The sequence below is a fragment of the Oryx dammah genome, unplaced genomic scaffold (assembly GCF_014754425.2).
Source record: "Oryx dammah isolate SB20612 unplaced genomic scaffold, SCBI_Odam_1.1 HiC_scaffold_12, whole genome shotgun sequence".
Taxonomy (NCBI): Eukaryota; Metazoa; Chordata; class Mammalia; order Artiodactyla; family Bovidae; genus Oryx; species Oryx dammah.
Genome location: NW_024070196.1, coordinates 43658869 through 43683233, shown reverse-complemented (window position 1 = coordinate 43683233; position 24365 = coordinate 43658869). Strand labels below are relative to the sequence as shown.

Sequence of the window (24365 nt, the reverse complement as noted above, 5' to 3'; positions counted from 1 at the left end):
CTTCACTCATTCAAATTTTTTACTTATTAGAAGCCTGTCATTTCTAGATGAAGAATTTTCCTAACTTTATACCATGGTTTCTCCAACATATTAGCTTCTGATGCCTGCAATACATTCAATTAACATTTTTTCTCATTAAAATCCTAATTCCAATAAATTATGAATTTCAAAGGACTGTATTCTATATTTATTTGCATTATGGAATTGACTCTTTGCAGATGTTAGCATGTTAAGAAATGAGTTTCTGATATTCACTTCATTCATATTGTTCCTCAACTGCACAAACTTAAAGACATGGTGCGACTTCCTGCTAAGAACTTTCAGAGGGTTCACTGAATTCATACAGTTCTTGTGTACATTTACTGATTTGTGTGTGTGTGTATAAAAAACAGCTTTCTGTGGATTCCTTTCCACATGCCATACATACATGGTGTACAATGAGATGATTCCGTTTATAAAGTTTCTTTCCTGTATTAATTTTCTAGGAATTCCTGTGAATTCACTTTTGAGAGAAAGTTTCTTATATTTAACTCACCAATATGTTTCTCATCTGCATGAGTTCTCTGATGCATAATGAGTTGTGACTTCCAACAAAAAGCTTTCCCACATTCAGTGCATTTACAGGGTTTCTCTCCAGTATGAGTCCTCTGATGTGCACTGAGAATTGATTTCTGAGAGAAAGCTTTTCCGCACTCACTGCATTCATAGGGTTTCTCCCCTGAATGAGTCCTCTGATGTACAATGAGCTGAGACTTCCTAATGAAGGCTTTTTCACACTCATTGCATTCATAGGGCTTCTCTCTCGTGTGCATTCTCTGATGTACAAGGAGCCGTAATTTCCCACTGAAGGATTTCTCACACTGACTGCATTTATAAGGGCTTTCCCCTGCATGAGTTCGCTCATGTACAATGAGTAGCGACTTCCAAATGAAGGCTTTCCTGCATTTGTGACATTCATATGGTTTCTCTCCTGAATGAGTTCTCATATGTATAATGAGATATGACTTGCTACTAAAGGCTTTCCCACACTCACTACACCCATAAGGTTTTTCCCCTGCATGAGTTCGCTGATGTGAGATGAGCTGGTCTTTCCTATTAAAGGCTTTCCCACAATCACTGCATTCATAGGGACTCTCTCCTGTATGAATTCTCTGATGTACAATAAGTTGTGAGTTAAAACTGAAGGATTTCCCGCATTCACTGCATTCATGTGGTTTCTCCCCTGTGTGAGTCCTTGTATGTATGATGAGGTAGGACTTACTCCTAAAAGCTTTCCCACATTCAATGCACCCATAAGGTTTCAATCCTGTGTGACTTCTCTGATGTACAATGAGCTGTGACTTCAAACTGAAGGCTTTCCCACACTGATTACAACCATAGGGTTTTACCCCAGTGTGTGCTCCCTGATGTACAATGAGCTGTGATTTAAAAGTAAAGGATTTCCCACATTCACTACAACCATATGGTTTTTCTCCTGTGTGGGTTCTCTGATGTACAATAAGGTTTGACTTTGTATTAAAGGCTTTCTGACATTCACTGCATTCATAGGGCTTCTCTCCTGTATGAGTTCGCTGATGTATCATGAGCTGTGATTTCAAACCAAAAGTTTTCCCACAATCACTGCATTCATAGGGCTTCTCCCCTGCATGAGTTCTCTGGTGTGAAATGAGCTGGTATTTCCGACTGAAGGCTTTCCCACACTCACTGCATTCATAGGGATTCTCCCCTGTGTGAATTCTCTGATGTATAACAAGTTGTGAATTAAAACTGAAGGCTCTCCCACATTCACAGCATTCATGGAGTTTCTCTCCTGTGTGAGTTCTCTGATGTATAATGAGGTACGACTTGCTCCTAAAAGCTTTCCCACATTGATTGCATCCATAGGGTTTCACTCCTGTGTGACTTCTCTGATGTACAATGAGTTGTGACTTCAAACTGAAAGCTTTTCCACACTGATTACATCCATAGGGTTTGATACCACTGTGTGCTCCCTGATGTACAATGAGCTGTGACTTGAAAGTAAAAGCTTTCCCACATTCACTGCAACTATAAGGTTTCTCTCCTGTGTGAGTTCTCTGATGTACCATGAGGTTAGACTTTGTATTAAAGGCTTTCTGACAATCACTGCATTCATAGGGTTTCTCTCCAGTATGAATTCTTTGATGTATAATGAATTGTGATTTCAAACCAAAAGCTTTCCCACATTCATGACATCCATAGGGTTTCAGTCCTGAATGAGTTCTCTGGTGGGAAACAAGCTGGTCTCTCCTAGTGAAGACTTTCGCGCATTCACAGCATTCATAGGGATTCTCCTGTGTGTGAATGCTCTGATGTATAACAAGTTGTGAATTGAAACTAAAAGTTTTCTGACAATCACTACATTCATGTAGTTTCTCTCCTGTGTGAGTTCTCTGATGTGCAACAAGGTAGGACTTGTTGCTGAAGTCTTTCCCACATCCATCATACTTGTAGGGTTTTGCTTCTTCATGAGTTTCCTGATGCACAAGAAGGTTCGACTTGCTGCTGAAGGCCTTCCCACAGGAATTGCATTCAAACAATTTCCCTCCCATATGCATTTGTTGGCAAATAAGCAGTGGCTTTCTGTTGGCAGTTTTTCCAGATTCACCATTTTCACAGTATTTTATGCCAATAACAGCTTGTTTATGTTTAGAAAGGAAGGATGATTCCCTCAATGCATGAAAGTCATTAAGATTCTTTCCAGCATAATTATTACTGAAACCTATATTACATTTCAAACTCTTCCCATTTGTGACACATTCATGAAGTCTCTGTCTTGAAGAAGCATTATTTGCAGTAATAAGACACAGTTTTCCAAATGCAGTACAGGGACAGCCTTCTGCCATACTTCCCAGGTTGCCTTGATTTTCCTGATGCCACTCCACACAACCATCAATTTCCCAGACTTCGTCTAGAAATGAAAATACTCATATGTTATAAATAGTGACATGATCATAGTATAGCATAAAATTGCCTTAAAACTTCCATGTCATGAGGTTTTTCTTAATTTCCGATATCAGTTCTGAATATAAATAAAATCTCAAATGTAAATGTACACAAACTCCTGGGCACCTGCAGAAACAAAACAAATCAAAACATGAAAACAGGCATAGAGATCTGATAATAAATATAGCTTTGAATTTCAAAATTTTGTATAATAGCTTCTTTGGAAAGCACATGGAAGGACTTCCCTGGTGGCCCAGTGGTTAAGAATCAATCTTCCAATGCAGGGGATGCTGATTTGATTCCTGGTTGTGAAACTAAGATCCCACATACTGCAGGGCATCTAAGACTATGTGATCCAACTGAATGCCCCAATGAAGATTCAGTGCAGCCAAAATTAAAAAAAAAAAAAAAAAAGAACAAGGGAAAAAATGAGCAAAATTAAAATTTTCATTTCTCAGAGCATGGGGGTAGATACTGCCCTAAGTGGGAACTGATGTTTGGGAACATTTATAATTTGGAGGTTTCTGTACAAATAAATAAGGGTTCAGATTTAGGATGTAGAGAAATCTGGTATGAGGATTAAGACTCTGTGATGTTGCTTCTTCACAGCTGACCTTCTGTTGTGTCCTCTCAATGCCATGTTCTGTCCTTCACCTTGGTCAGCATTTTACTCTGGTATATCTATTAATATGTCAACTTTACTCATTCTCACTTCTATTCAACCTCAAAATAAGAACTCAGACCTGTCTTGATCTTTATCTATTTCGTTTTTTTTAATTTGGTGGGGGGAGGGGGTAGTTAATGTTTAAACAGCATCTGTTCACCTTGCCTCTCTTTTTTCCATTCTCCTCAGAGGAAAAAAGTTTTGTCTCTTAGCTCACTCTTATGGTATTTTCCTCCATGTTTTCTAAATAACAGCCTATTCTGTTGTACTCGATTTTCTCCTAATTACTCAGTGTGTAGGGTAGAGATTTAATTCCTTTCATCCTCGTCCCTGAATATTCCCCATGATATACACACTTTCTTCCCATACCTGCACCATCCTAATCAAGCTATTTCATATTTTTGCTTAAATCAGTCTTCAGGTTTTACATCTTCACAACCATGTAATTTCTATTCACAGGCAAATCATGCAAGTGTACCATGGTTAGTTTTCATCCATAAATCATTTTTTCTCTTGAGTTGTTTTACTTAGCTGCCAAGTTTTCTCTGTCATCTTTCACAAATTTAGAATTTACCCACTGCAGACTCTTCTTCACGTGCCTAAATATTCTTTTGGTGCAGATCAGTTCAGACATGTTCGACTCTTTGCGACCCCATGAACTGCAGCACTGCAGGCTTCCCTGTCCATCACCAACTCCCAGAGCTTGTTCAAACTCATGTCTATCAAGTCGGTGATGCCATCCAACCATCTCATCCTGTCATCCCCTTCTCATCCTGCCTTCAGTCTTACCCAGCATCAGAGTCTTTTCCAATGAGTCAGTTCTTCGCATTAGGTGGCCAAAATATTGGGAGTTTCAGCTTCAGCATCAGTCCTTCCAATGAATATTCAGGACTGATTTCCTTTAGGATTGACTAGTTTGATCTCCTTGTAGTCCAAGGGACTCTCAAGAGTCTTCTCCAATAACATGGTTCAAAAGCATCAATTCTTCTGCACTCAGCTTTCTTTATAGTCCAACTCTCACATCCATACATCACTACTGGAAAAACCAGTAGTTTGGACTACTTTGACTAAATGGACCTTTGTTGGCAAAGTAAGTATCTCTGCTTTTTAATATGCTATCTAAGTTTGTCACAGCTTTTCTCCAAATGAGCAAGTGTCTTTTCATTTTATGGCTTCACTCACCATCTGCAGTGATTTTTAAGCCCCCCAGAATAAAGTCTGTCACTGTTTCCCCACCTATTTGCCATGAAGTGATGAGACTGGACTCCATTATCTTAGTTTTTTGAATGTTGAGTTTTAAGCCAACTTTTTCACTCTCCTCTTTCACTTTCATCAAGAGGCTCTTTAGTTCTTCACTTTCTGCCATAAAGGTGGTGTCATCTGCAAATCTGAGGTTATTGATATTTCTCCCAGAAATCTTGATTCCAGCTTGTGCTTCATCCAGCCTGGCATTTTGCATGATGTACTCTGTATATAAGTTAAATAAGCAGCATGAAAATATACAGCCTTGATGTACTCCTTTCCCAATTTGGAACCAGTCCATTGTTCCATGTTCAGTTCTGTTGCTTCTTGACTTGCATGCCGATTTCTCAGGAGGCAGGTCAGGTGGTCTGGTATTCCCATCTCTTTAAGAGTTTTCCATAGTTTGTTGTGATCCACACAGTCAAAGGCTTTGGCATAGTCAATAAAGCAGAAGTAGATGTTTTTCTGGAATTCTCTTGCTTTTTCAATGATCCAATGGATGTTGGCAATTTGATTTCTGGTTCCTCTGCCTTTTCTAAATCCAACTTGAACATCTGGAAGTTTATGGTTCATGTACTGTTGAAGCTTAGCTTGGAGAATTTGGAGCATTACTTTATTAGCATTTGAGATGAGTGTGGATAATTTTAGAGATCACCAGACCATGAAGAACCACTACCAGCTCTGATTAGAAACAAGGATCTAGACTTGCACTGAAATAGTTTAAGAATGAAAAGAGGGGTGAATAGAGTATTTTTGAAGATGGATAGGTGGAAAGAAGGGTGTGACTGAATGCTTCCTCACCAAAAAGGAAGATGTAGGTGGACACTGTTGCCTAGCTGACAGTCCTGCTGCCCTTCTCCTGGCTGGCAGAAATCCGATTTTATGTTCTACATCCATCCATAAGGACATGTGCTTCAGGTAGGAAACTGGAGACCCATCTCCATACCCCCTGCCAAATGGGAAGCATGATTTATCTGAGCCAACAGTGAAGGCTTGCCATTTCCCTTGCCAGTCTGTTTTACACAGGGTATGTGATAAAAATCTAGCCTACTAAACATGGTTAAGTCTGCTGGGGCTTCCTGAAATAGATTTGAATATCTGATAAAAAGAGCCACGTGGGAAGGAACAGTCTTTATTCCACTGGTCACTGGTACATTTGCAGGTATTGGCTGGAACTGTCATAGCCATCTGATGACTATGAGGGAGGAAATCTGAGGAAAATACATAGAATGGCAAGGAAGGGGTAGACCTGTGGCAGTTTAATGAGTCAATCACTTAGTCATCCTTAGAGCTGACCCACTTTAGGACAATTTGTAATGTGTGATAATGAATCACTTCATCTTATAGGTTGGTTTAAGGTTAATTAAAAATTGCAGCTGAAACAATTCTAATATTAGGAAGATTAACTTTATTTAGAAAGGGTGTGAAAGTCACATGAGGTGAGATAAAGAGATAAAGCTGCTTAAATGCATAATGAAATGAGTCTACTACCTCAGAAAAGAAAGAAGGAAGCTGAGAATACCAGAGAAGAAATAATGAGCAAAAGATGGTTACAAATAACATAAAAGTACAAACACAAAGAGAACAAAATGTCAGACCTCACACTGATTCTGAGTAAGGAGGAAAATATCTAACTGTTCTGGTTACTCACCTGAATGGCCCTGACTAGGGCTGTGCATCATCCACAGCTCTTCTTGTTCCAACTGGAAAATGATACTGGGTTTGGTGTATTGATATCCTATGAATGGAAAATTATAGACAATCTGGATCAAGAATGCCTAGGACCCAGGGATTCAGAAAAACTGGGAAAATTTAGTTTAGAGGTGACATGATGAAGCTGCCCTTTTGCACTCTAACAAAGTAAACACCATTCAACCAGCATATTCTGACGCCAAAGGAAGAATAAGAAAACCTGGCCTCTAAGTATAAGCCCCAAATCACCCAGTATTTTACAAAAGTGCCCTAGTTTTCAGCCACCAAGAAGAGGAAGCCTGGAGATTACACACACTCCTTTCAAGGGGGCAGTACGTACCCAGGGACACCAGGTTTCTATAGTTCTCCAACATCACACTCCTGTAAAGGTGCTTCTGAGCTGAGTCCAGCAGCTGCCACTCTTCCCAGGTAAAGTCCACAAACACATCCGTGAATGACAATGGTCCCTGAAATAGCAGATCCCTATTCAATCTCAAATCATTTTACTGAGCTTGTCATAAAAGCCAGCCAAGGCTGTCCATTATTTATATTCTTTACTATTTTGGGAGAAAAGAAAAATTTATTGAAAATATCCCATCAGTACGCATTAAATCAGTTAACCTTTCATTCAACACACAAGAACACCATGTGTCAGGTATTCAACCTAGTGCAGGTAATATAAAATGGAGGAAAGGCAGTCCTGCCTGCAAGAAGTGTTTAGCACTGTAGAGAGAAACAAAGGTTAAATATGTAAAAATGTAATAGGGAGTCAAAGATGCTAAGACAAAAGAACATGTGGAGAACATAGGCATAAGGGAGGAATACATTAGGCTGAGTCCATGAAAGGGGACTAAAGGAGCCACCACTGAAGAAAGATATGTCAAAATTTGGTGGAATAAAGGCAACAGCTGTAAGTAGCAGCAACTTTGTGGGGCAACAGATCTGAGCATGATGATACACAGATGGCAAAGCAGCACATGAAAAGGAGCTCAACATTATATATCATTAGGGAACTACAAACTTAAAAAGTGAGACACCATTACATATCTAGAATGGCTAAAATTTTCAAAAATGGGCAACAATGAATTTGAAAATGAAATTTTAAATTTGATGAAAGACATGGATATAAACATCCAAGAAGTTCAACAAACTCCAAAAATGATAAAAACTTAAAGAAACATATACACTCAAATTTTCAATAGACAAACACAAAAAGAGAAAGAACCTTGAAAATATCAAGAAAGAAATGATTTGTTTCATACAAGAGCTCATCAGTAACATTATAAGCAGATTTCTCATCAGAACCTTTGGAGACCAAAAGACTTGAAACCCATATATTCAAAGAGCTAAAAGAAAAAAAAAAAAAACAAAAAACTATCAGTCAAGAATTCTGTATGTGACAAAATTGTGCTTCACAGTGAGACAGAAATGAATACATCACCAGAAAAACAAAAGGTAGTTTGCTACCACTAGACCTGTTTGGAAAGAAATATTCAAAAGAGTCCTGCAGGTGAAATGAAACCACACTACACAATAACTTGAAGCTGTTTTGAAGAAATAAAGATCTGAACAAAGGTAAATACCTGTGTAATCATTATTGGTAGTATTATTTTAACTTTGATTTGTAACTCTACATTTCATCCTATATATACTTATAAGAGACTAATGCATTTGAAATAATTGTTAGTTTATGGTTTGGGGCACACAATGTATAAACATGTGACATCAACAACCAAAAGGAGTTGGGACAGATCGGTAAAGGAGCAGTGTTTGTATGTCACTGAAGTTAAGCTGGCATAAATTCAAATCAGAACGCTATAACTTTAGGAAGCTTATTAAAAAGATTATACAGCATGACAGATGGGATTTATTCTTGGAATGCAAGAATGGTTCAACACTGGAAAACTGCTCAGTGTAATACATCACATTAATAGAATGAAATTGAAAAAATGATTATCTCAAAGAAGATTATCTCAACTGGAGCACTGACAAAATTCCACACTCTTTCATGATAAAAACACTCAGTGAAGTAGGAACAGAAGGAAAGTATTTCAACATAATAAAAGTCATATCTTAAAATTCTACAGTGAACATCATACTCAATGGTGAAAGACGAAGCTTTTTCTCTAAGGTCAGGAATGAGGAACCAATGCCTGCTTTCGCCACTTCTATTCAACACAGCACTGGAAGTTCTAGTCAGAGCCACTGGGCAAGAAAAAGAAATAACAGGGATCCAAATTAGAAATGGAGTAATATTATTTCTCTGTTCATGGACAATATCATCCTATATGTAGAAAATCTTAAAGATTCCACACACATACATACACACAGAAAACCTAGTTAGAATAAATGAATTCAGCAAATAACAGGACACAAAGTCACCCACCAAAATGAGCTGCGTTTCTATGCACTAACAATGATCAATCAGAAAAGCAAATTATAAAAATGATTCTATTTATAACAGCATTATAAAGAACTAATAATTTGGACTTCCCTGAAGGTGGATAGGAATCTGCCTTTCAATGTAGGGGGATACTGATTCAATTTCTGGTCTGAAAAGATTCCACATACTATGGGCAACTAAAGCCTATGTGCTACAACTAATGAGTCTGTGCTCTTGGGCCTGAGACACAACTAATGAGCTCCTGTGCCACAACTACTGAAGCCACGCACCTAGAGCCTGTGCTTTGTAACAAGAGAAGCCACAGCAATGGGAAGCCTGTGCACTGCAACGAAGTGTGGCCTGTTCACTCTCCGCAACTAGAGAAAGCCCATGTGCAGCAACAAAGACCCAGTGCAACCAAAAATAAATAAATAAAATTTTAAAAAGTAATAACCTAGGAAATAAATGACTTGTTAAATTAAAACTAAAAACCTTGTTAAAAGAAATGAGACATAAATAAAGACAAACATACTTTATGTTCCTTAATAATATGTTGTAGTATCCAAAGTGATCTACATATTCAATGCAATCCCTAATAAAATTTCAATGATATTTTTTCCAGAAATAGAAAAAGCCATCCTAAAATGTATAAAAAAGCTCAAAGGACCTTGAATAGCCAAAACAATCTTGAAAAAGAACAAAGTTGGAGGACTCATACTTCCTAATTTTAAAACTTAGTAGAAAACTAGTAACCAAAATCACGTGATACTGGCATAAAGACAGAAAGACTGACATACAACATGGTATTTGCCTAGAGGTAACAACGGAATAGAAGAGAGACCAGAAACAAACCCTTGCATATATGGTTAAATGATTGTTGACAATGGTTCCAAGACCATTTATGGGGAAAGAAAAGTCTTTCCACTAAATGATGCTAGGAAAGCTGGATATCCACATGAAAAAAATAAAGTTGGACCCTTATCTAATACCATATATAAAAACAAACTCAAAATAGATCAAAGACCTAAATGTAAAACCTAAAACTATGAAAAACTCTTCAGAGGAAAACATAGCAACCAAAGCTTCCCGATGTTAGATTTGACAGTGCTTTCTTGAATATGACAAAAGGCACAAGCAACAAAAGAAAACACCAATCAATTGGACTTCATGAAAATTTAAAAATTTTTTGCATCAAAACACAACATCAACATTGTAAAAAGGCAATTCCCGAATGGGAGAAAGTATCTGTAAGTCATGTATTTTATAAGGGGTTAATATCCAGAATACATACAGAACTAAAACTCAATGAAAGAAAATTCTTCAAAAGTGATCAAAGGATGTAAATAGACATTTTCCCAAGGAAGACACAAATGGCCAATAAACACATGAAGATGGTGAACATCATTAATCATTAAGGAAAATGCAAATCAAAACTATAATGAGATTCGTCTTACACCCATTAGGATGGCTCTCAAATACCATGAAAATAACAAGGGCTGGCAAGGATACGGATTAACTGGAACACTTGTACATGGCTGGTGGGGATATAACGTGGTGTAATTGCTGTGGAAAACAGCTTGATGGTGCCTCAAAAATTAAACATTAGATTTACTATATGGTCCAGGAACTCCAATTCTGGGTATATCTCCAAGGGAAGTGGAAGCAGAGTCTTAAGGAGATATTTGTACATCCATGCTTGTACCAGCATTTTCATTCAGAGGCTCAAACGTGAAAGTAATTCAAGTGTCCACTGATGGATGAATGGATAAACAAAATGTGATATATACACAGCAAATCATTATTCTATCTTAAAAAAGAAGAAAGTTCTGCAATAAAACCAGGAAGAACCTTGAGAACATATGTCAAGTGAGATAAGTCAGTCACAAAAAGACAATTACTGTATGTCTGTATACATACAAGTACTGTATGTACTACTGCTGCTGCTGCTGCTGAGTCGCTTCAGTCGTGTCCAACTCTGTGTGACCCCATAGATGGCAGCCCACTAGGCTCCCCCGTCCCTGGGATTCTCCAGGCAAGAACACTGGAGTGGGTTGCCATTTCCTTCTCCAATGCATGAAAGTGAAAAGTGAAAGTGAAGCCCCTCAGCCGTGTCTGAATCGCAAAGACCCCAGGGACTGCAACCTACGAGGCTCCTCTGTCCATAGGATTTTCCAGGCAAGAGTACTGTAATGGGTTGCCACTGCCTTCTCCAGTATGTACTACTAGAGTAGTTAAAATCATAGAAACAGAAAGTAGAATGGTGCTTTCCAGGTGAGAGAGTCATTTCCTAGGCAGGTTGATAAGAAGTCTAGGGGTCCCCAAGGAGAGAGGGGTCTGGAATTCTTAAGGAGGAAGAAAGGACAAACTTTTTTTTCCTTCTCTACATTCCTTAGGATTATATAACAATAATGTATCCTGCCTGAGGACAGTCTCTGGATTAAACCTTCTGGCTAATTCTGTAAATTATGGGAGTAGACCTGCTCTTTACCAGGATTATATAACAATAATGTATTCTGCCTGAGGACAGTCTCTGGATTAAACCTTCTGGCTAATTCTGTTATCTTAAAATGTAAATTATGGGAGTAGGTCTGGTGAGGTCTTTACAACCTCCAGACATTCTTTGCATTGATTGGAGAGTATATAACTTCATTGCTAACACTAACAAGGGGGTACTCTTTCTGCACCCTTCTGATGCCTATGTCAGAAGCTTTCTCTATCTCCTTTATACTTTAATAAAACTTTATTACACAAAAGCTCTGAGCGATCAAGCCTTGTCTCTGGCCCCGGATTGAATTCTTCTCCTCCAGGGGCCAAGAATCCCGGCGTCGTGATTCAACAACTTTTCATAGGGCTTATGGAGAGGGGGGAGTTCAGAGTTATGGTTTTGATGATATAGACTTGCAGTTTTTCAAGAGGAAGAGTTGTGGAGACAGATGATAGTTATGATTGCCAATTTTATGAATGTATTGAAGGACTTCCCTAGTAGGGCAGTGGACAGGAGCATGCCTGCCATTGTAGAAGACATGGGTTTGATCCCTGGTCCAGGAAGATTCCCTATGCTGCAGGGCAACTAAGCCTGTGCACCACAACTACTGAGCCCACCACACTCTAGAGTCTGAGAGCTGTAACTATCGAGCTAGTGTGCTGCAACTACTGAAGCCCATGCCTAGAGCACCAGCTCTAGGAGCACAACAGAGGAGGCCACCATATTGAGAGGCCCCCACTCACCACAACTAGAGAAAGCCCTTGCAAAAGCAATGACGACCAAGTGCAGCCAAAAATAAATAAATAAAAAGAATAAATTTAATACCACTGAAGTGCCATTTAAAATGGTTAAGATGATAAAATATGTATGTAGAAATATGTATGCTCTAAAATACAGTGTTTTAAAAAATCAAAGATCTAAAAAAATGGAAAAGATGCAGGGTGTTCACAGGTTGGAAAACTCAGTATTGTTAAGATGTGAATTCTCCCTAATTTGATTCACAGATTTACTAACAAGTTTTTTTGTAGCTATCCACAATCTCTTCCATAATTAATACGAAAAGACAAAAAACTAGAACAGCCAGACGATTCTGAGGGAACAAAGGTTAAGCATTTGCCACTAGCCCAATTTGACGGCACCCCACTCCAGTACTCTTGCCTGGAAAATCCCATGGATGGAGGAGCCTGGTGGTCTGCAGTCCATGGGGTCGTGAAGAGTCGGACACAACTGAGTGACTTCACTTTCACTTTTCACTTTCATGCATTGGAGAAGGAAATGGCAACCCACTCCAGTGTTCTTGCCTAGAGAATCCCAGGGACGGGGGAGCCTGGTGGGTTGCCATCTATGGGGTCGCACAGAGTCGGACACGACTGAAGTGACTTAGCAGCAGCATAAAATCTAGAGAGCATGACACTAGTGAAAAATTAGACACAAAAATCAATGAACAGAAATGAGAGCCTAGAAATAGACCCACATAAATACTGTCTCTTGAAGATTTTGTTGTTGTTGTTTTTTAACATGACACAAAAGCATTTCAACAGAGAAAGGATCATCTTTACAACAATGGTGCTTTACAATGGTGCTGGACCATTGTACATCCACAGACATAAGAAATGAAACTCAAAACATACCCCATGTGAAAATTAACTAATGCATCATAGACTTAATGTGAAAACTAAAACTATACAAATTTCAGAGAAAAAAATTCTTTATGCACTTTTGTTTAGGCAATGAAATTTTAGATATGATACCAAAAGCAAAACCCATCTTAAAAAATTAAAATTTAGAAAACAGACTTTACCAAAATTAAAATATTTTGCTGTGAAAGTTGTTGTCATGGAAATGAAAAGACAAACCAGAGACAGGGAGAAAATATTTGGAAATCACTTATGAAGGATTTAAATCTAGAATAAAAAAGAACTCTTAAAAATCAATGACAAGAGAGCCAAAAAGCACATGAAAAGATGCTCAACATCACTAATTGTTACAGAAATGCGAATCAATACTACAATGAGGTATCATCTCACACCAGTCAGAGTGGCCAACATAAAAAAAATCCACAAACACTAGATGCTGGAGAGGGTGTGGGAAAAGGGAACTCTGTGTTGTTGATGGGAATGTAAACTGGTACAGCCACTATGGAGAACAGTATGGAGGTTCCTTAAAAAACTAAAAAGAGAATTATCATATGACACAAATATCCAACTTTTAGGCATATATCTGGAGAAAACTCTAAGTTGAAAAGATACATGTAGCCCAATATTCACTGCAGCATTATCTACAGTAGCCAGGACATGGAAGCAATCTAGATGTCCATCTACGGGGGAATGGATAAGAATGTGGTATGTACATGTTTAGAGAGGGTCTAAATATGCAGCAGCCATGAAAAACTGCAGCCATGAAATTACAGGACACTTGCTCCTTGGAAGAAAAGCTATGACAAACTTAGACAGTGTATTAAAAAGCAGAGATATCACTTTGCTGACAAAGGTCCATATAGTCAAAGCTATGGTTTTTCCAGGAGTCATATACATATGTGAGAGTTGTACCATAAAGAAGGCAGAGAGCCAAAGAATGAATGCTTTCAAACTGTGGTGCTGGAGAAGAATCTTGAGAGTTCCTTGGGGAAGGACTGATGCTAAAGCTGAAGCTCCAATACTTTGGCTACCTGATGTGAACAGCTGACTCACTGGAAAAGATCCTGATGTTGAGAAAGACTGAGTGCAGAAGAGGATGACAGAGTATGAGATGGTTAGATGGCATCATGGACTCAATGCACATGAGTTTGAGGAAACTCCAGGAGATAGTGAAGGACAGGGAAGCCTGTTGTGCTGCAGTCCATGGGGTAGCAAGGAGTCAGACACAACTGAGTGACTGAACACACACACACAATGGAATATTACTCAGCCATAAAAAAGAACAAAATAATGCTATTTACAGCAACAGGGATGGACCTAGAGATTGCCATGCTAAGTAAAGTAAGTCAGAGGAGAGATATATATATCAATTATATGTGGAATCTTAAAAAAGGGTACAAATGAGCTTATTTACAAAACAGAAATATTGTAAATCAACTATACCTCAGTAAAAAAAAAAAGAATTAAAAAAACCAATGACAAGAAAACAACCCAATCCATTTTTATTAAAATGAGGGAAAGCTCTAACAGATATTTCACCAAAGATATAAAAAGAATAAAACACATATAAAAGATACTCAATAATACTAGTTAGCCATTAGGAAAATGCAACTTAAAACCACAATGAAATACCACCTTACTTCTATTAGAATGGCGAAATGTTTAACAACTTGACAATACCAAGTACTGGTCAGTACGAGGAACAAGGACTCTCATTCACTGCAGGTGGGAATGCAAAACTGCAAGCCACTCTGAAGACAGTCTCTTACAAAGCTAAGCAGAATTGCCATACAATCCAGCAATCAAGCACCTAGATATTTACCCAACTGAACTGAAAACTCATATTCACACAAAAACCCACACATGAATGTTGACAGCATTCATAACCAAAACCAGAAGCATCTGGATAGCAAGACATTATAAATATAGTGTGAAACTGGCTTAAGGATAGAAAAGTAGACCAATGGAACAGAATGAGTTGTGAAACCAAACCATTTTTATGGACTCCTGATATACAACAAGGTGGCACTGCAGAGACATAGGGAGAGGTCAATCACTTCAGTGAGACTGGGGCAATTAGACAATATGATGAAAAAAAACACATCTTGACTCCTACTCACATGAAACATAAATAATTCTACATGTGTTATGAGTCTACCTGTGAAAAGATAAATCTGAACAAAGAATGATGTCTTCATGAACTCTGGATAAGAAAAAAGTTTTTAGGTTGGACACAAAAAGCACTAGTAATAAAAATATATATATAAACTAAATTAAGTTAAAATTAGAAACAGCTGTTCATCAAAAGACAGCATTAACAGAATAAAAAGGCAAAACAAACAAACAAAAACCCAGCTTGTAAACAAATACTGAACAACAGTTAATGCTATGCAAACTGAAGAGGGAGGCATGCTGATGCCTGAAATATATTAAGAAATACACCAAAAATAAGCTGGGATAAGAGATGCAGAGGGATGGAAAGATGGACAATGTGATAAAACAAATACAATAAAAATGTTAAAGGTAAATTTAAGGTGATGAGTATACAAATGTTCACTGTAAAATGCTTTCAGTTTTGCCCTGTGTTTGAAAACTGTCAAAACAAAATACTGGAGGTGAAAGAAGCACTGCAGTTAAAACATGAATATGGATTTGGTATCAAGTTTGCTTTAAACGTCAATGTGCACGAATCACTGAATCTTGTTAAAACAAAAGTGTGATATAACAGGACTGAGGTGGGGCCTGAAACTCAGCATTTCTAAGAAGCTTCCGAATATAAAGAATGGCTTTTAGTGGATAAGAAAAGGCATAAAACATCCACGTAAGGTAACAAAATATCCAAAAAACATGCCAGCAGGAAATGCAAAGCAAACCCATACAGAGATACCACCATACCAGAATGGCTCAAATTAAAAAGAATAACAGCATTTAAAAGTTGACAGAGAATGTGAGGCAAAGGAAGACCCAGACACTGCTGATGGTCATCTAACAGGATGGTGCTTAATGAAAAATATAAGCAATAGAGCAGGAGATACACATGTACATGCCATGAAGATATATGAAAAATGGATTCACATCAATAATGATACACACGTTGTAAACACATAAAAAGAACAATGTGCATTATAAAAAATTATGGGGTGGAGGAGCTGAAAATTGAGTCTGCGGAAACCAGGAAACAGGGACTTCAGGGACCTTCCACGACCTAAGGAGAAAGTTACTTTAACCTTCCCACCTAAGGACCTCCATCCCCCTCCCTACCAAAAAATTTAAAAAGGAATAAAGAAAAGAAGTGGAAATAAACAAACAAGGACTCACCCAGGATTTCTTGGCTTCCGGCTGCTCCTGGGAAATAAGCAACCACTCCAGGACCTGTGCTGTCCCAGGTCTCCTGGGCCTCTGCTGGGGTCCTCCAGGGAGAGGCTTCTGGCCAGGGGTCCCTTGACCCAGGATGGATTTCTCACTTTGGAGCTTTCTGCTCACATTGCATGAACTGTCTTGCTCCTGGAGAGGTGGCACCTGTAGACCCAAGAGCAAGCACACATTTGAGAGCACATTTCTAACCTTGGTCTCTTTTGCTAGTGAATGCACTCACCCCGGCTGCGTCGGGGGTTCTGCAGACTGTGGCCAGTGCTGCTGAGGGGACAGAAGTGAGAGGAAATGGAAATAGGGAACCCAGCACACTGACTATAGCCTCCCACCCAGACTCTGCACAGACCCCCAGGAACCCCAAAAGGGCAGCAACCACCCTGAGATTTAAACAACTTCCGGCAGACACTTAAAAAGAACATGATGCCAGGTGCTAAGGAGTAAATGACCCTGCCTTCTGTGCTTCCCTCATAGCTCAGCTGGTAATGAAACCACCTGCAATGCAGGAGATCCCAGTTCGATCCCTGGGTTGGGAAGATGCCCTGGAGAAGGGGAAAGGCTACCCATTCCAGTATTCTGGCCTGGAGAATTCCATGGATAGTATGTATAGTCCATGGAGTCGCAAAGAGTTGGACATGACTGAGTGACTTTCACTTTCACTTACTTTAGGTGGGTGGACACTGGAAATAGATCTTGGATGAAACAGTCTGTTTCAGTAGAGTTTCTTCTCAATAATCTGGATATCCATGAACAACTCAATTAATCTCTCTCTCTGAGTCTTACTTTTTGTTATGAAACATTAAGAATAGAGTGAGATCAGGGTGGCAGTGTAGTCTTTTAATCTCCCAGCAGAAACAAGAGGCCTATCAGCATAGTACAAGAAGCCAGAGACGTCCACAGACAAATGGACCCAGGTAACAGGGCTCCTCACAAACCTCAGAATCTAGCAGATGCAACCTAATTGCATTGCTGGGGGGAACAGGGGCCGCAGGCGCCGATCTCCAAACTCACCAGTAAATGAGCACCCCCAAAGAGAGAGCACCTCCCAAATGGAATCTGAACCCCTGAGGCACAGGGCTGCAGGTAACTAAAAAAGATGTTCCCAAAGTTATTAAGTGATCAAACAGTGTTGGGGTCGCTGAGAAATGATGGGCAAACAGTCCCTCTTAGGAGGCTGGGTCTTCACTGCAAAATGGAGACCAAATTAATCAGCAGAAGTAAGAAAAAAACATTCAGGCAAAGAGAGGGATGAAGAGAAAAGAGATTCAGAAGATGAGAGGGAAAGGGGAGAAAAGGGAGGGCAGAAAGGCATTAAGCAGTCAGAAGGAAAGGCCCAGAGGACGCTCATTCCAGAAGCTGTTTTAACAACAAAATACAAGGTGTAAAAATGGGTGAAACACGTTAGAATACAGGGCATATTGAACTCTAGGGAACCCAGGGCAAGAGGCAGGAAAAAAGCCTTCCTGACAAGGTTAAGTGTTGAGTCAGGTCAGGTATGTATGTATTTACTTCCAAAAGAATCACTAAGATGAACTAGAAACTTGGATTACCTCTAGGGGAGGGAAGAGATAGAGTAGGAAAGATGGAAGCTTGTCTGGATGCAGGCATGCTTCCATCTTTTACTTTATACATTAAAAAAAAAAAATTGGAGGACAACTGCTTTATAATTTTGTGTTGACCTTGCCATACATCAACATGAATCAGCCACAGGTATACATATGTCCCCTTCCTCCTGAATCCCTTTCCCATCTCACACCCCATCCCACCCCTCTAGGTTGTCACAGAGCACTGAATTGAGCTCTCTGTGTCTACAAAGTAAATTTCCACTTTCTTTCTATATTACATATGGCAATGTATGTTTCCATGCTATTCTCTCAATTCGTCCTACCCTCTCCTTTCCCCACTGTGTCCACAAGTCTGTTCTCTATGTCTGCATCTCCACTGCTGCCCTACAAATAACAGGTTCATCAGTACTATCTTTCTAGATTCCATACACATACATTAATATACAGTATCTCTTTCTCTTTCTTACTTCACTCTGTAAACAGGCTCTAAGTTTGTCTACCTCATTAGGACTGACTCAAGTGCATTCTTTTTATAACTGAGTAATATTCCATTGTATATATGTATAGTAATTTCTGTATCCATCCACCTGTAAATGGACATCTAGGTTGCTTCCATATCCTAGCTATTGTAAAAAGTGCTGCAATTAACACCAGGGTACATGTGTCTCTTGGTTTCCTTAGGGTATATGCCCAGTAGTGGGACTGCTGGGTCATATGGTAGTTCTATTCCTAGTTTATCAACGAATCTCCATAGTGTATCAATTTACATTCCACCAACAGTGAAAGAGGAGAGCGAAAAAGTTGGCTTAAAGCTCAATATTCAGAAAACGAATATCATGGCATCCGGTCCGATTACTTCACGGGAAATAGATGGGGAAACAGTGGAAACAATGTCAGACTTTATTTTTGGGGGCTCCAAAATCACTGCAGATGGTGACTGCAGCCATGAAATTAAAAGACACTTACTCCTTGGAAGAAAAGTTATGACCAACCTAGATAGCATATTCAAAAGCAGAGACATTACTTTGCCGACTAAGGTCCATCTAGTCAAGGCTATGGTTTTTCCTGTGGTCATGTATGGATGTGAGAGTTGGACTGTGAAGAAGGCTGAGCGCCAAAGAATTGATGCTTTTGAACCGTGGTGTTGGAGAAGACTCTTGAGAGTCCCTTGGACTGCAAGGAGATCCAACCAGTCCATTCTGAAGGAGATCGGCCCTGGGATTTCTTTGGAAGGAATGATGCTAAAGCTGAAACTCCAGTCCTTTGGCCACCTCATGCAAAGAGTTGACTCATTGGAAAAGACTCTGATGCTGGGAGGGATTGTGGGCAGGAGAAGGGGACAACAGAGGATGAGATGGCTAGATGGCATCACTGACTCGATGGACGTGAGTCTGAGTGAACTCCAGGTGTTGGTGATGGACAGGGAGGCCTGGCGTGCTGCGATTCATGGGGTCGCAAACAGTCAGACACGACTGAGTGACTGAACTGAACTGAACTGAACTGAACTGAACAGTGCAAGAGGGTTCCCTTTTCTCTACATCCTCTCCAGGCCATTCTGACCAGTGTGAGGTGATACTTAATTGTAGTTTTGATTTGCATCTCTCATTAGAGTGATGTGAGCATCTTTCCATGCGTTTGTTGGCCATCTGTATGTTTTCTTTGGAGGAATGTTTGTTTACACCTTTCGTCCATTTTTTTGATTGGGTTGTTTTCCTGGTATTGAGCTGCATAGGCTGCTTGTTTATTTTGGAAATCAATCCTTTGTCAGTTGTTTCATTTGCAATTATTTTCTCTCATTCTGACGTTTGTCTTTTAATCTGTTTATTGTTTCCTTTGCTGTGCAAAAGCTTTTAAGTTTAATTAAGTCCCATTTGTTTACCTTTGTTTTTATTTCCATTACTAGTTTTGAATAATGTAAATATTTTACATGATCAAAAGGAGGAGAGAAGGCAATCACTGAAGTGGAAAATAAATGTCAACAAATATATCTGTTTATACAACTGGAAACAAAACTATGAGACAATCATATTTCTTCCTGACCTTAACATATGGTATTTAACTATGTATTCCTCGGATAAAATGAGGTATAAAGACTTACTAAACTTCATTTAGTACCCCTGTCAGTAGTAACAAATTGTCATTATTTTAAAACCATCTTATGTTCGCTATAGGACATGACAGTTATATCACTGTTATTATGACCCAAGATATCTAGCACATGACAAAAAGATACAAGAGTAAAGTTTTTAACCTTCCTGAACAGCTGGTGGGGATGTAAAATGGAGCAACCACTTTGGACCCAGCTTGGAAGCTTCTCAAGGTGTTAAACCCAGGATCACTGTATTACCTGGAAATCCCACTCCAAAGTATCCACTCAAGAGAATTAAAAGCCTATGTCCACAGAAAGGCTTGCACACAAATGTTTTTAATGGCATGACTCTAACAGTCAAATACCTATCAGTGGATGAATGGATAAACCAAATGTGATCTACACATTATTTAGCCATAAAAAGTACTGCAGCACTGAAGAATACTACTATACTGTACAGGTATCTGTACTACACTGTCTAGGTACCTGACAGTTAGCTTTTTTTGACTATAATGCAAATGCCTGATTGTACCAAAAGCTTCTGATTTCTGAGGTACCACTTCAGAGACATCAATCTTGGGTAAGTTCATTTCCAGCCACACAGCTAGATAAAGAGCCAGGCTGCCTGCCTTGACAGTCCCCTTGTAGAAAGCCCTGGGTGAGCTGGATGACTGCTCATTGAGTGATCCTGCTCTTCCCTTCCTGTGCCTTTAATTCTTAATTATATTTTAAATTCACCAAAAAATAATGAACAAGCAAGCCCCAGTGACCCAAATATAGGCAGAACTCCAAGTCCACGTTCTCGCTCTTTCTCTGCTGTGTGGCCCTGGTGTGCCACCTACTCCCAGGGTGCTCAGTAATAAACTTTATGTTTTTAAAGATCCCTGATGGTTGTCGCTGAGATGCATCTTGTAATCACAATAAGAAGCACAAGGGCAGGTCCAACCACAGCACTGGCTCATCAGGGAAATGTCTGTGGGGGCTGTGACTAGTGGGGCCCAGGTGAGCGCCTGCCCCAGGCATTCCTAGTCACAGCATCACTATTGACAGGCTGAGACCAACACAAAGCCACCTTGAAAACACAGTGTTAAATGAAAGAAGCCAGATACACAAGGCCACACATGTGATATGATTCTATTTATACCAATGTCTAGAAAAGAGAAATTCATGAAAACACAAAGTAGGCTAAATGGCTGACAAGGGGACGGGGAAGGAGGGGATAGACAGTGGGTTTTGAATGGGGACAGGGTTTCTTTTGGAAGTAATGATAGTGTTCTGGAATTGGACATGGTAATATTTAGACAACTGTGAAAACTAAAAATGAATGTACACTTTAAAGCGGTGAGTTTTCAGCCATAAAAATGAAGGCATTTGAGTTAGTTCTAATAGGGTGGATGAACCTGTAACCTATCATACAGAGTGAAATGAGTCAGAAAGAGAAAGATAAATACCATATTCTAACACGTATATACGGAATCTAGAAAAATGGTACTGAAGAATTTATTTACAGGGCAACAATGGAGAAACAGACATAGAGAACAGACTTATGGACATAGAGAGAGGGGAAGGGAGGGTGAGATGTATGGAAAGAGTAATATGGAAACTTTCATTACCATATGTAAAATAGCCAACAGGAATTTGCTCTATGGCTCAGGAAACTGAAACAGGGGCTCTGTATCAACCTAGAGGGGTGGGATGGGGAGGGAGATGGGAGAGAGGTTCAAAAGAGAGGGGATATATGTATACCTGTGGCTGATTCATGTTGAGGTTTGACAGAAAACAGCAAAAATCTGTAAAGCAATTATCCTCTAATAAAAATGAATTAATTTAAAAAAAGGTGAGTTTTATGGTATATAAATCATACCTCAATAAAGCTTCTATAAATGAGTAGATTTTTAATTCAATTATTTTTAATAAATGGAAGTTTTAATCCAGGTTTGTAGCATTCCTACTGTCTCAAAGATTCCTCTGAAACCAAGGTCATTCTCACCTCTGATCCCCAGGCAACCACTGCCTTGCTTCTGTCTGCAAATCTGCATTATCTGGACATTTCATATGACAGGGACCATACTAGATGCTGTGCCTGGCTTCTTTCACTCAGCACAATGCTCTGGAGGTTTATTCATGTTACAGACACACCAGTGGTTTGCTCCTTTATTGCTGAATAGTGTTCCATTCTGTCTGTACATTCACGACTTAATCCACATTTATAGTTCTAAGTTATTATACATATCTTTGTGTGAACATGTTTTCCTTTACCGTGGGTAAATTCCAAGAAGTAAAATTGCTGCATTGTATAGTAAGTTTATATTTAACTTTACATTTAACCTTTACAAAGTGACTGCACAATTTTATATTCCCACCAGCAATCTATAGTGGTTCCAATTTCTCTGCATCATTGTCAACACTTCTGTCTTTTTGGTTACAGCCATTCTAGAGGGTATAAAGTGGAGCTTCATTATGATAATAATTTGTATTTCCCTTATGACTCATGATGTTAAACATCTTTCCAGGTGGTTCCCATCTATTTATCTTCTCTGGTGATGTGTCTGTTTCAAATCCTTTGCCCATTTTTTAAACTAGGTTGTCTGTCTTATTGAACTGTAAGTGTTCTTCATAAACTCCAGATATATCTGTTATTAGGAACATGATTTGCAAATATAATACTATCTCCCAGTCTGTGACTTATCTTTTCATTTTCTAAATAGTGACTTAAAGTTCAAAAGTTTTTATCCTGGTGTTGTCCATTTGTAATTCCAAAAGCACAGTCTACAAAAGAGCTTTCTAAGAACTTCAGCCTCAGAGAAGGGTGTGAATATTTTCCCCTGTGATTTCTTCTAGAAGTGTTATAGCTTTTGCTCTTACATTTAAGTCTATGTTCTATTTTGAGTAAATTTTTTTGGTATTGGGTGAGGTAAGAGTCACAGCTCATCTTGTGATAACATAAAATACATAACATAAAACTTATGATCTTAAAGTGAACAATTAAGTGCAATGAAGTACACTCATGGTGCTGTGTAACCATTACCAGCATTCACATTCATCTTCAGAACTCTTCACCCTGCAAAACTACATCCTTTGAACAATAACTTCCCATTCTCCTCCTACCATGGCTCCCTGACAACCATCATGGATCATACGTTCTATGATTCTGACTCCTCTAGGAACTGAAACCATGCCCCATAGGATTAACAGAAAGGATTAAATGACCAACAGAAATTCTTGAGTTTGTCTTACAGAACAGTAGCTAGGGGAACAACTTGTTAAAAACCCCTCTACTTATAAGCCACCCTCACTGACCAAGTTTGCCTTAATTATCTTTTGATTTCCTAACCACCCCCTAGGTAACACCTCTGATGTATGGGTCATAGTAATGAGCTCTTAAGATGTTTTTCAGAAACCTGGAGTCAGCACTCGTCCAGTTCAGGCAGCCAAAACTGGCTAGGACCACTGACTCTAAAAACTGGTCCTGCACACATGTCCAATGAATGACCTTCTGATGTCAGAGGGCCAAAAATTCCACCTCAGATCATGCTAAGTGCTTCTACTTTTGAACATGTATTCCATAAAGAAGCATGTAACTGAGATAGGCCTGCCTATCTTTTCCCTACCTCCAATATCACCTTTCCATATACCTTCAAGATGATCCCTTTAAGAAGGAAATGGCAACCCACTCCAGTATTTTTGCCTGGAAAATCCCATGAACAGAGAAGCCTGGCAGGCTACAGTCCATGGGGTTGCAGAGTTGGACACAACTTAGCAACTAAACCACCACCACCACCAGTTCTTTATCTCATAAATATCTCAAGTCCCTCACCTTCAAGGAGAGAGATCTGAGATCTGTTCTCCCATCTCCTCACTTGGCTGGCTCATGAATAAACTCTCTCTGCTACAAACTTTAGCAACCCAGCATTTGGCTCACTGCATGTTAGGAGAACAAACCTGGTTTAGTAACAGAACCTCACGTAAGTAGAATCTTGCAGTATCTGTCCTTTTGTGACTGATTTATTTCACTGAAAATAATGTCTTCAATGTTCATCCATATTGTAGCACGTGTCAGAATTCATTTCTTTTTAAGGTTGAATATACACATACACACTCCATTGTTTATCCATTCATCTCACAGTGAACAACTGGGTTACTTCCACCCCAAAGAGAGTAATTAAAAAAAACAAAACAAAACTGAAAACTCTATAATTTGAATTGGAAACATCAATATGAACTGTAATTTTTTTGCTTTCCAAAGATCCCTAGGTCTCCTTACTGAAACAGCCT

General features: G+C 39.1%; 1 protein-coding gene across 3 annotated transcripts in view; it reads right to left on the bottom strand.

Moving 5' to 3' along the window:
• Positions 1 to 200: 200 nt before the first annotated feature.
• The window catches only part of ZNF268 (zinc finger protein 268), a 38487-nt gene continuing 14322 nt past the window's right edge, over positions 201 to 24365 (bottom strand). For all 3 annotated transcript variants that reach the window (XM_040251483.1, XM_040251481.1, XM_040251482.1), the window contains 4 exons: positions 16386 to 16586; positions 6903 to 7029; positions 6522 to 6608; positions 201 to 2929 (listed from right to left, as the gene is read on the bottom strand). In XM_040251483.1, the coding sequence (XP_040107417.1) occupies positions 474 to 2929; positions 6522 to 6608; positions 6903 to 6936 (2577 nt within the window). In that variant the 5' untranslated portion in view covers positions 6937 to 7029; positions 16386 to 16586 and the 3' untranslated portion in view covers positions 201 to 473. The remainder of the gene's footprint in view (positions 2930 to 6521; positions 6609 to 6902; positions 7030 to 16385; positions 16587 to 24365) is intronic.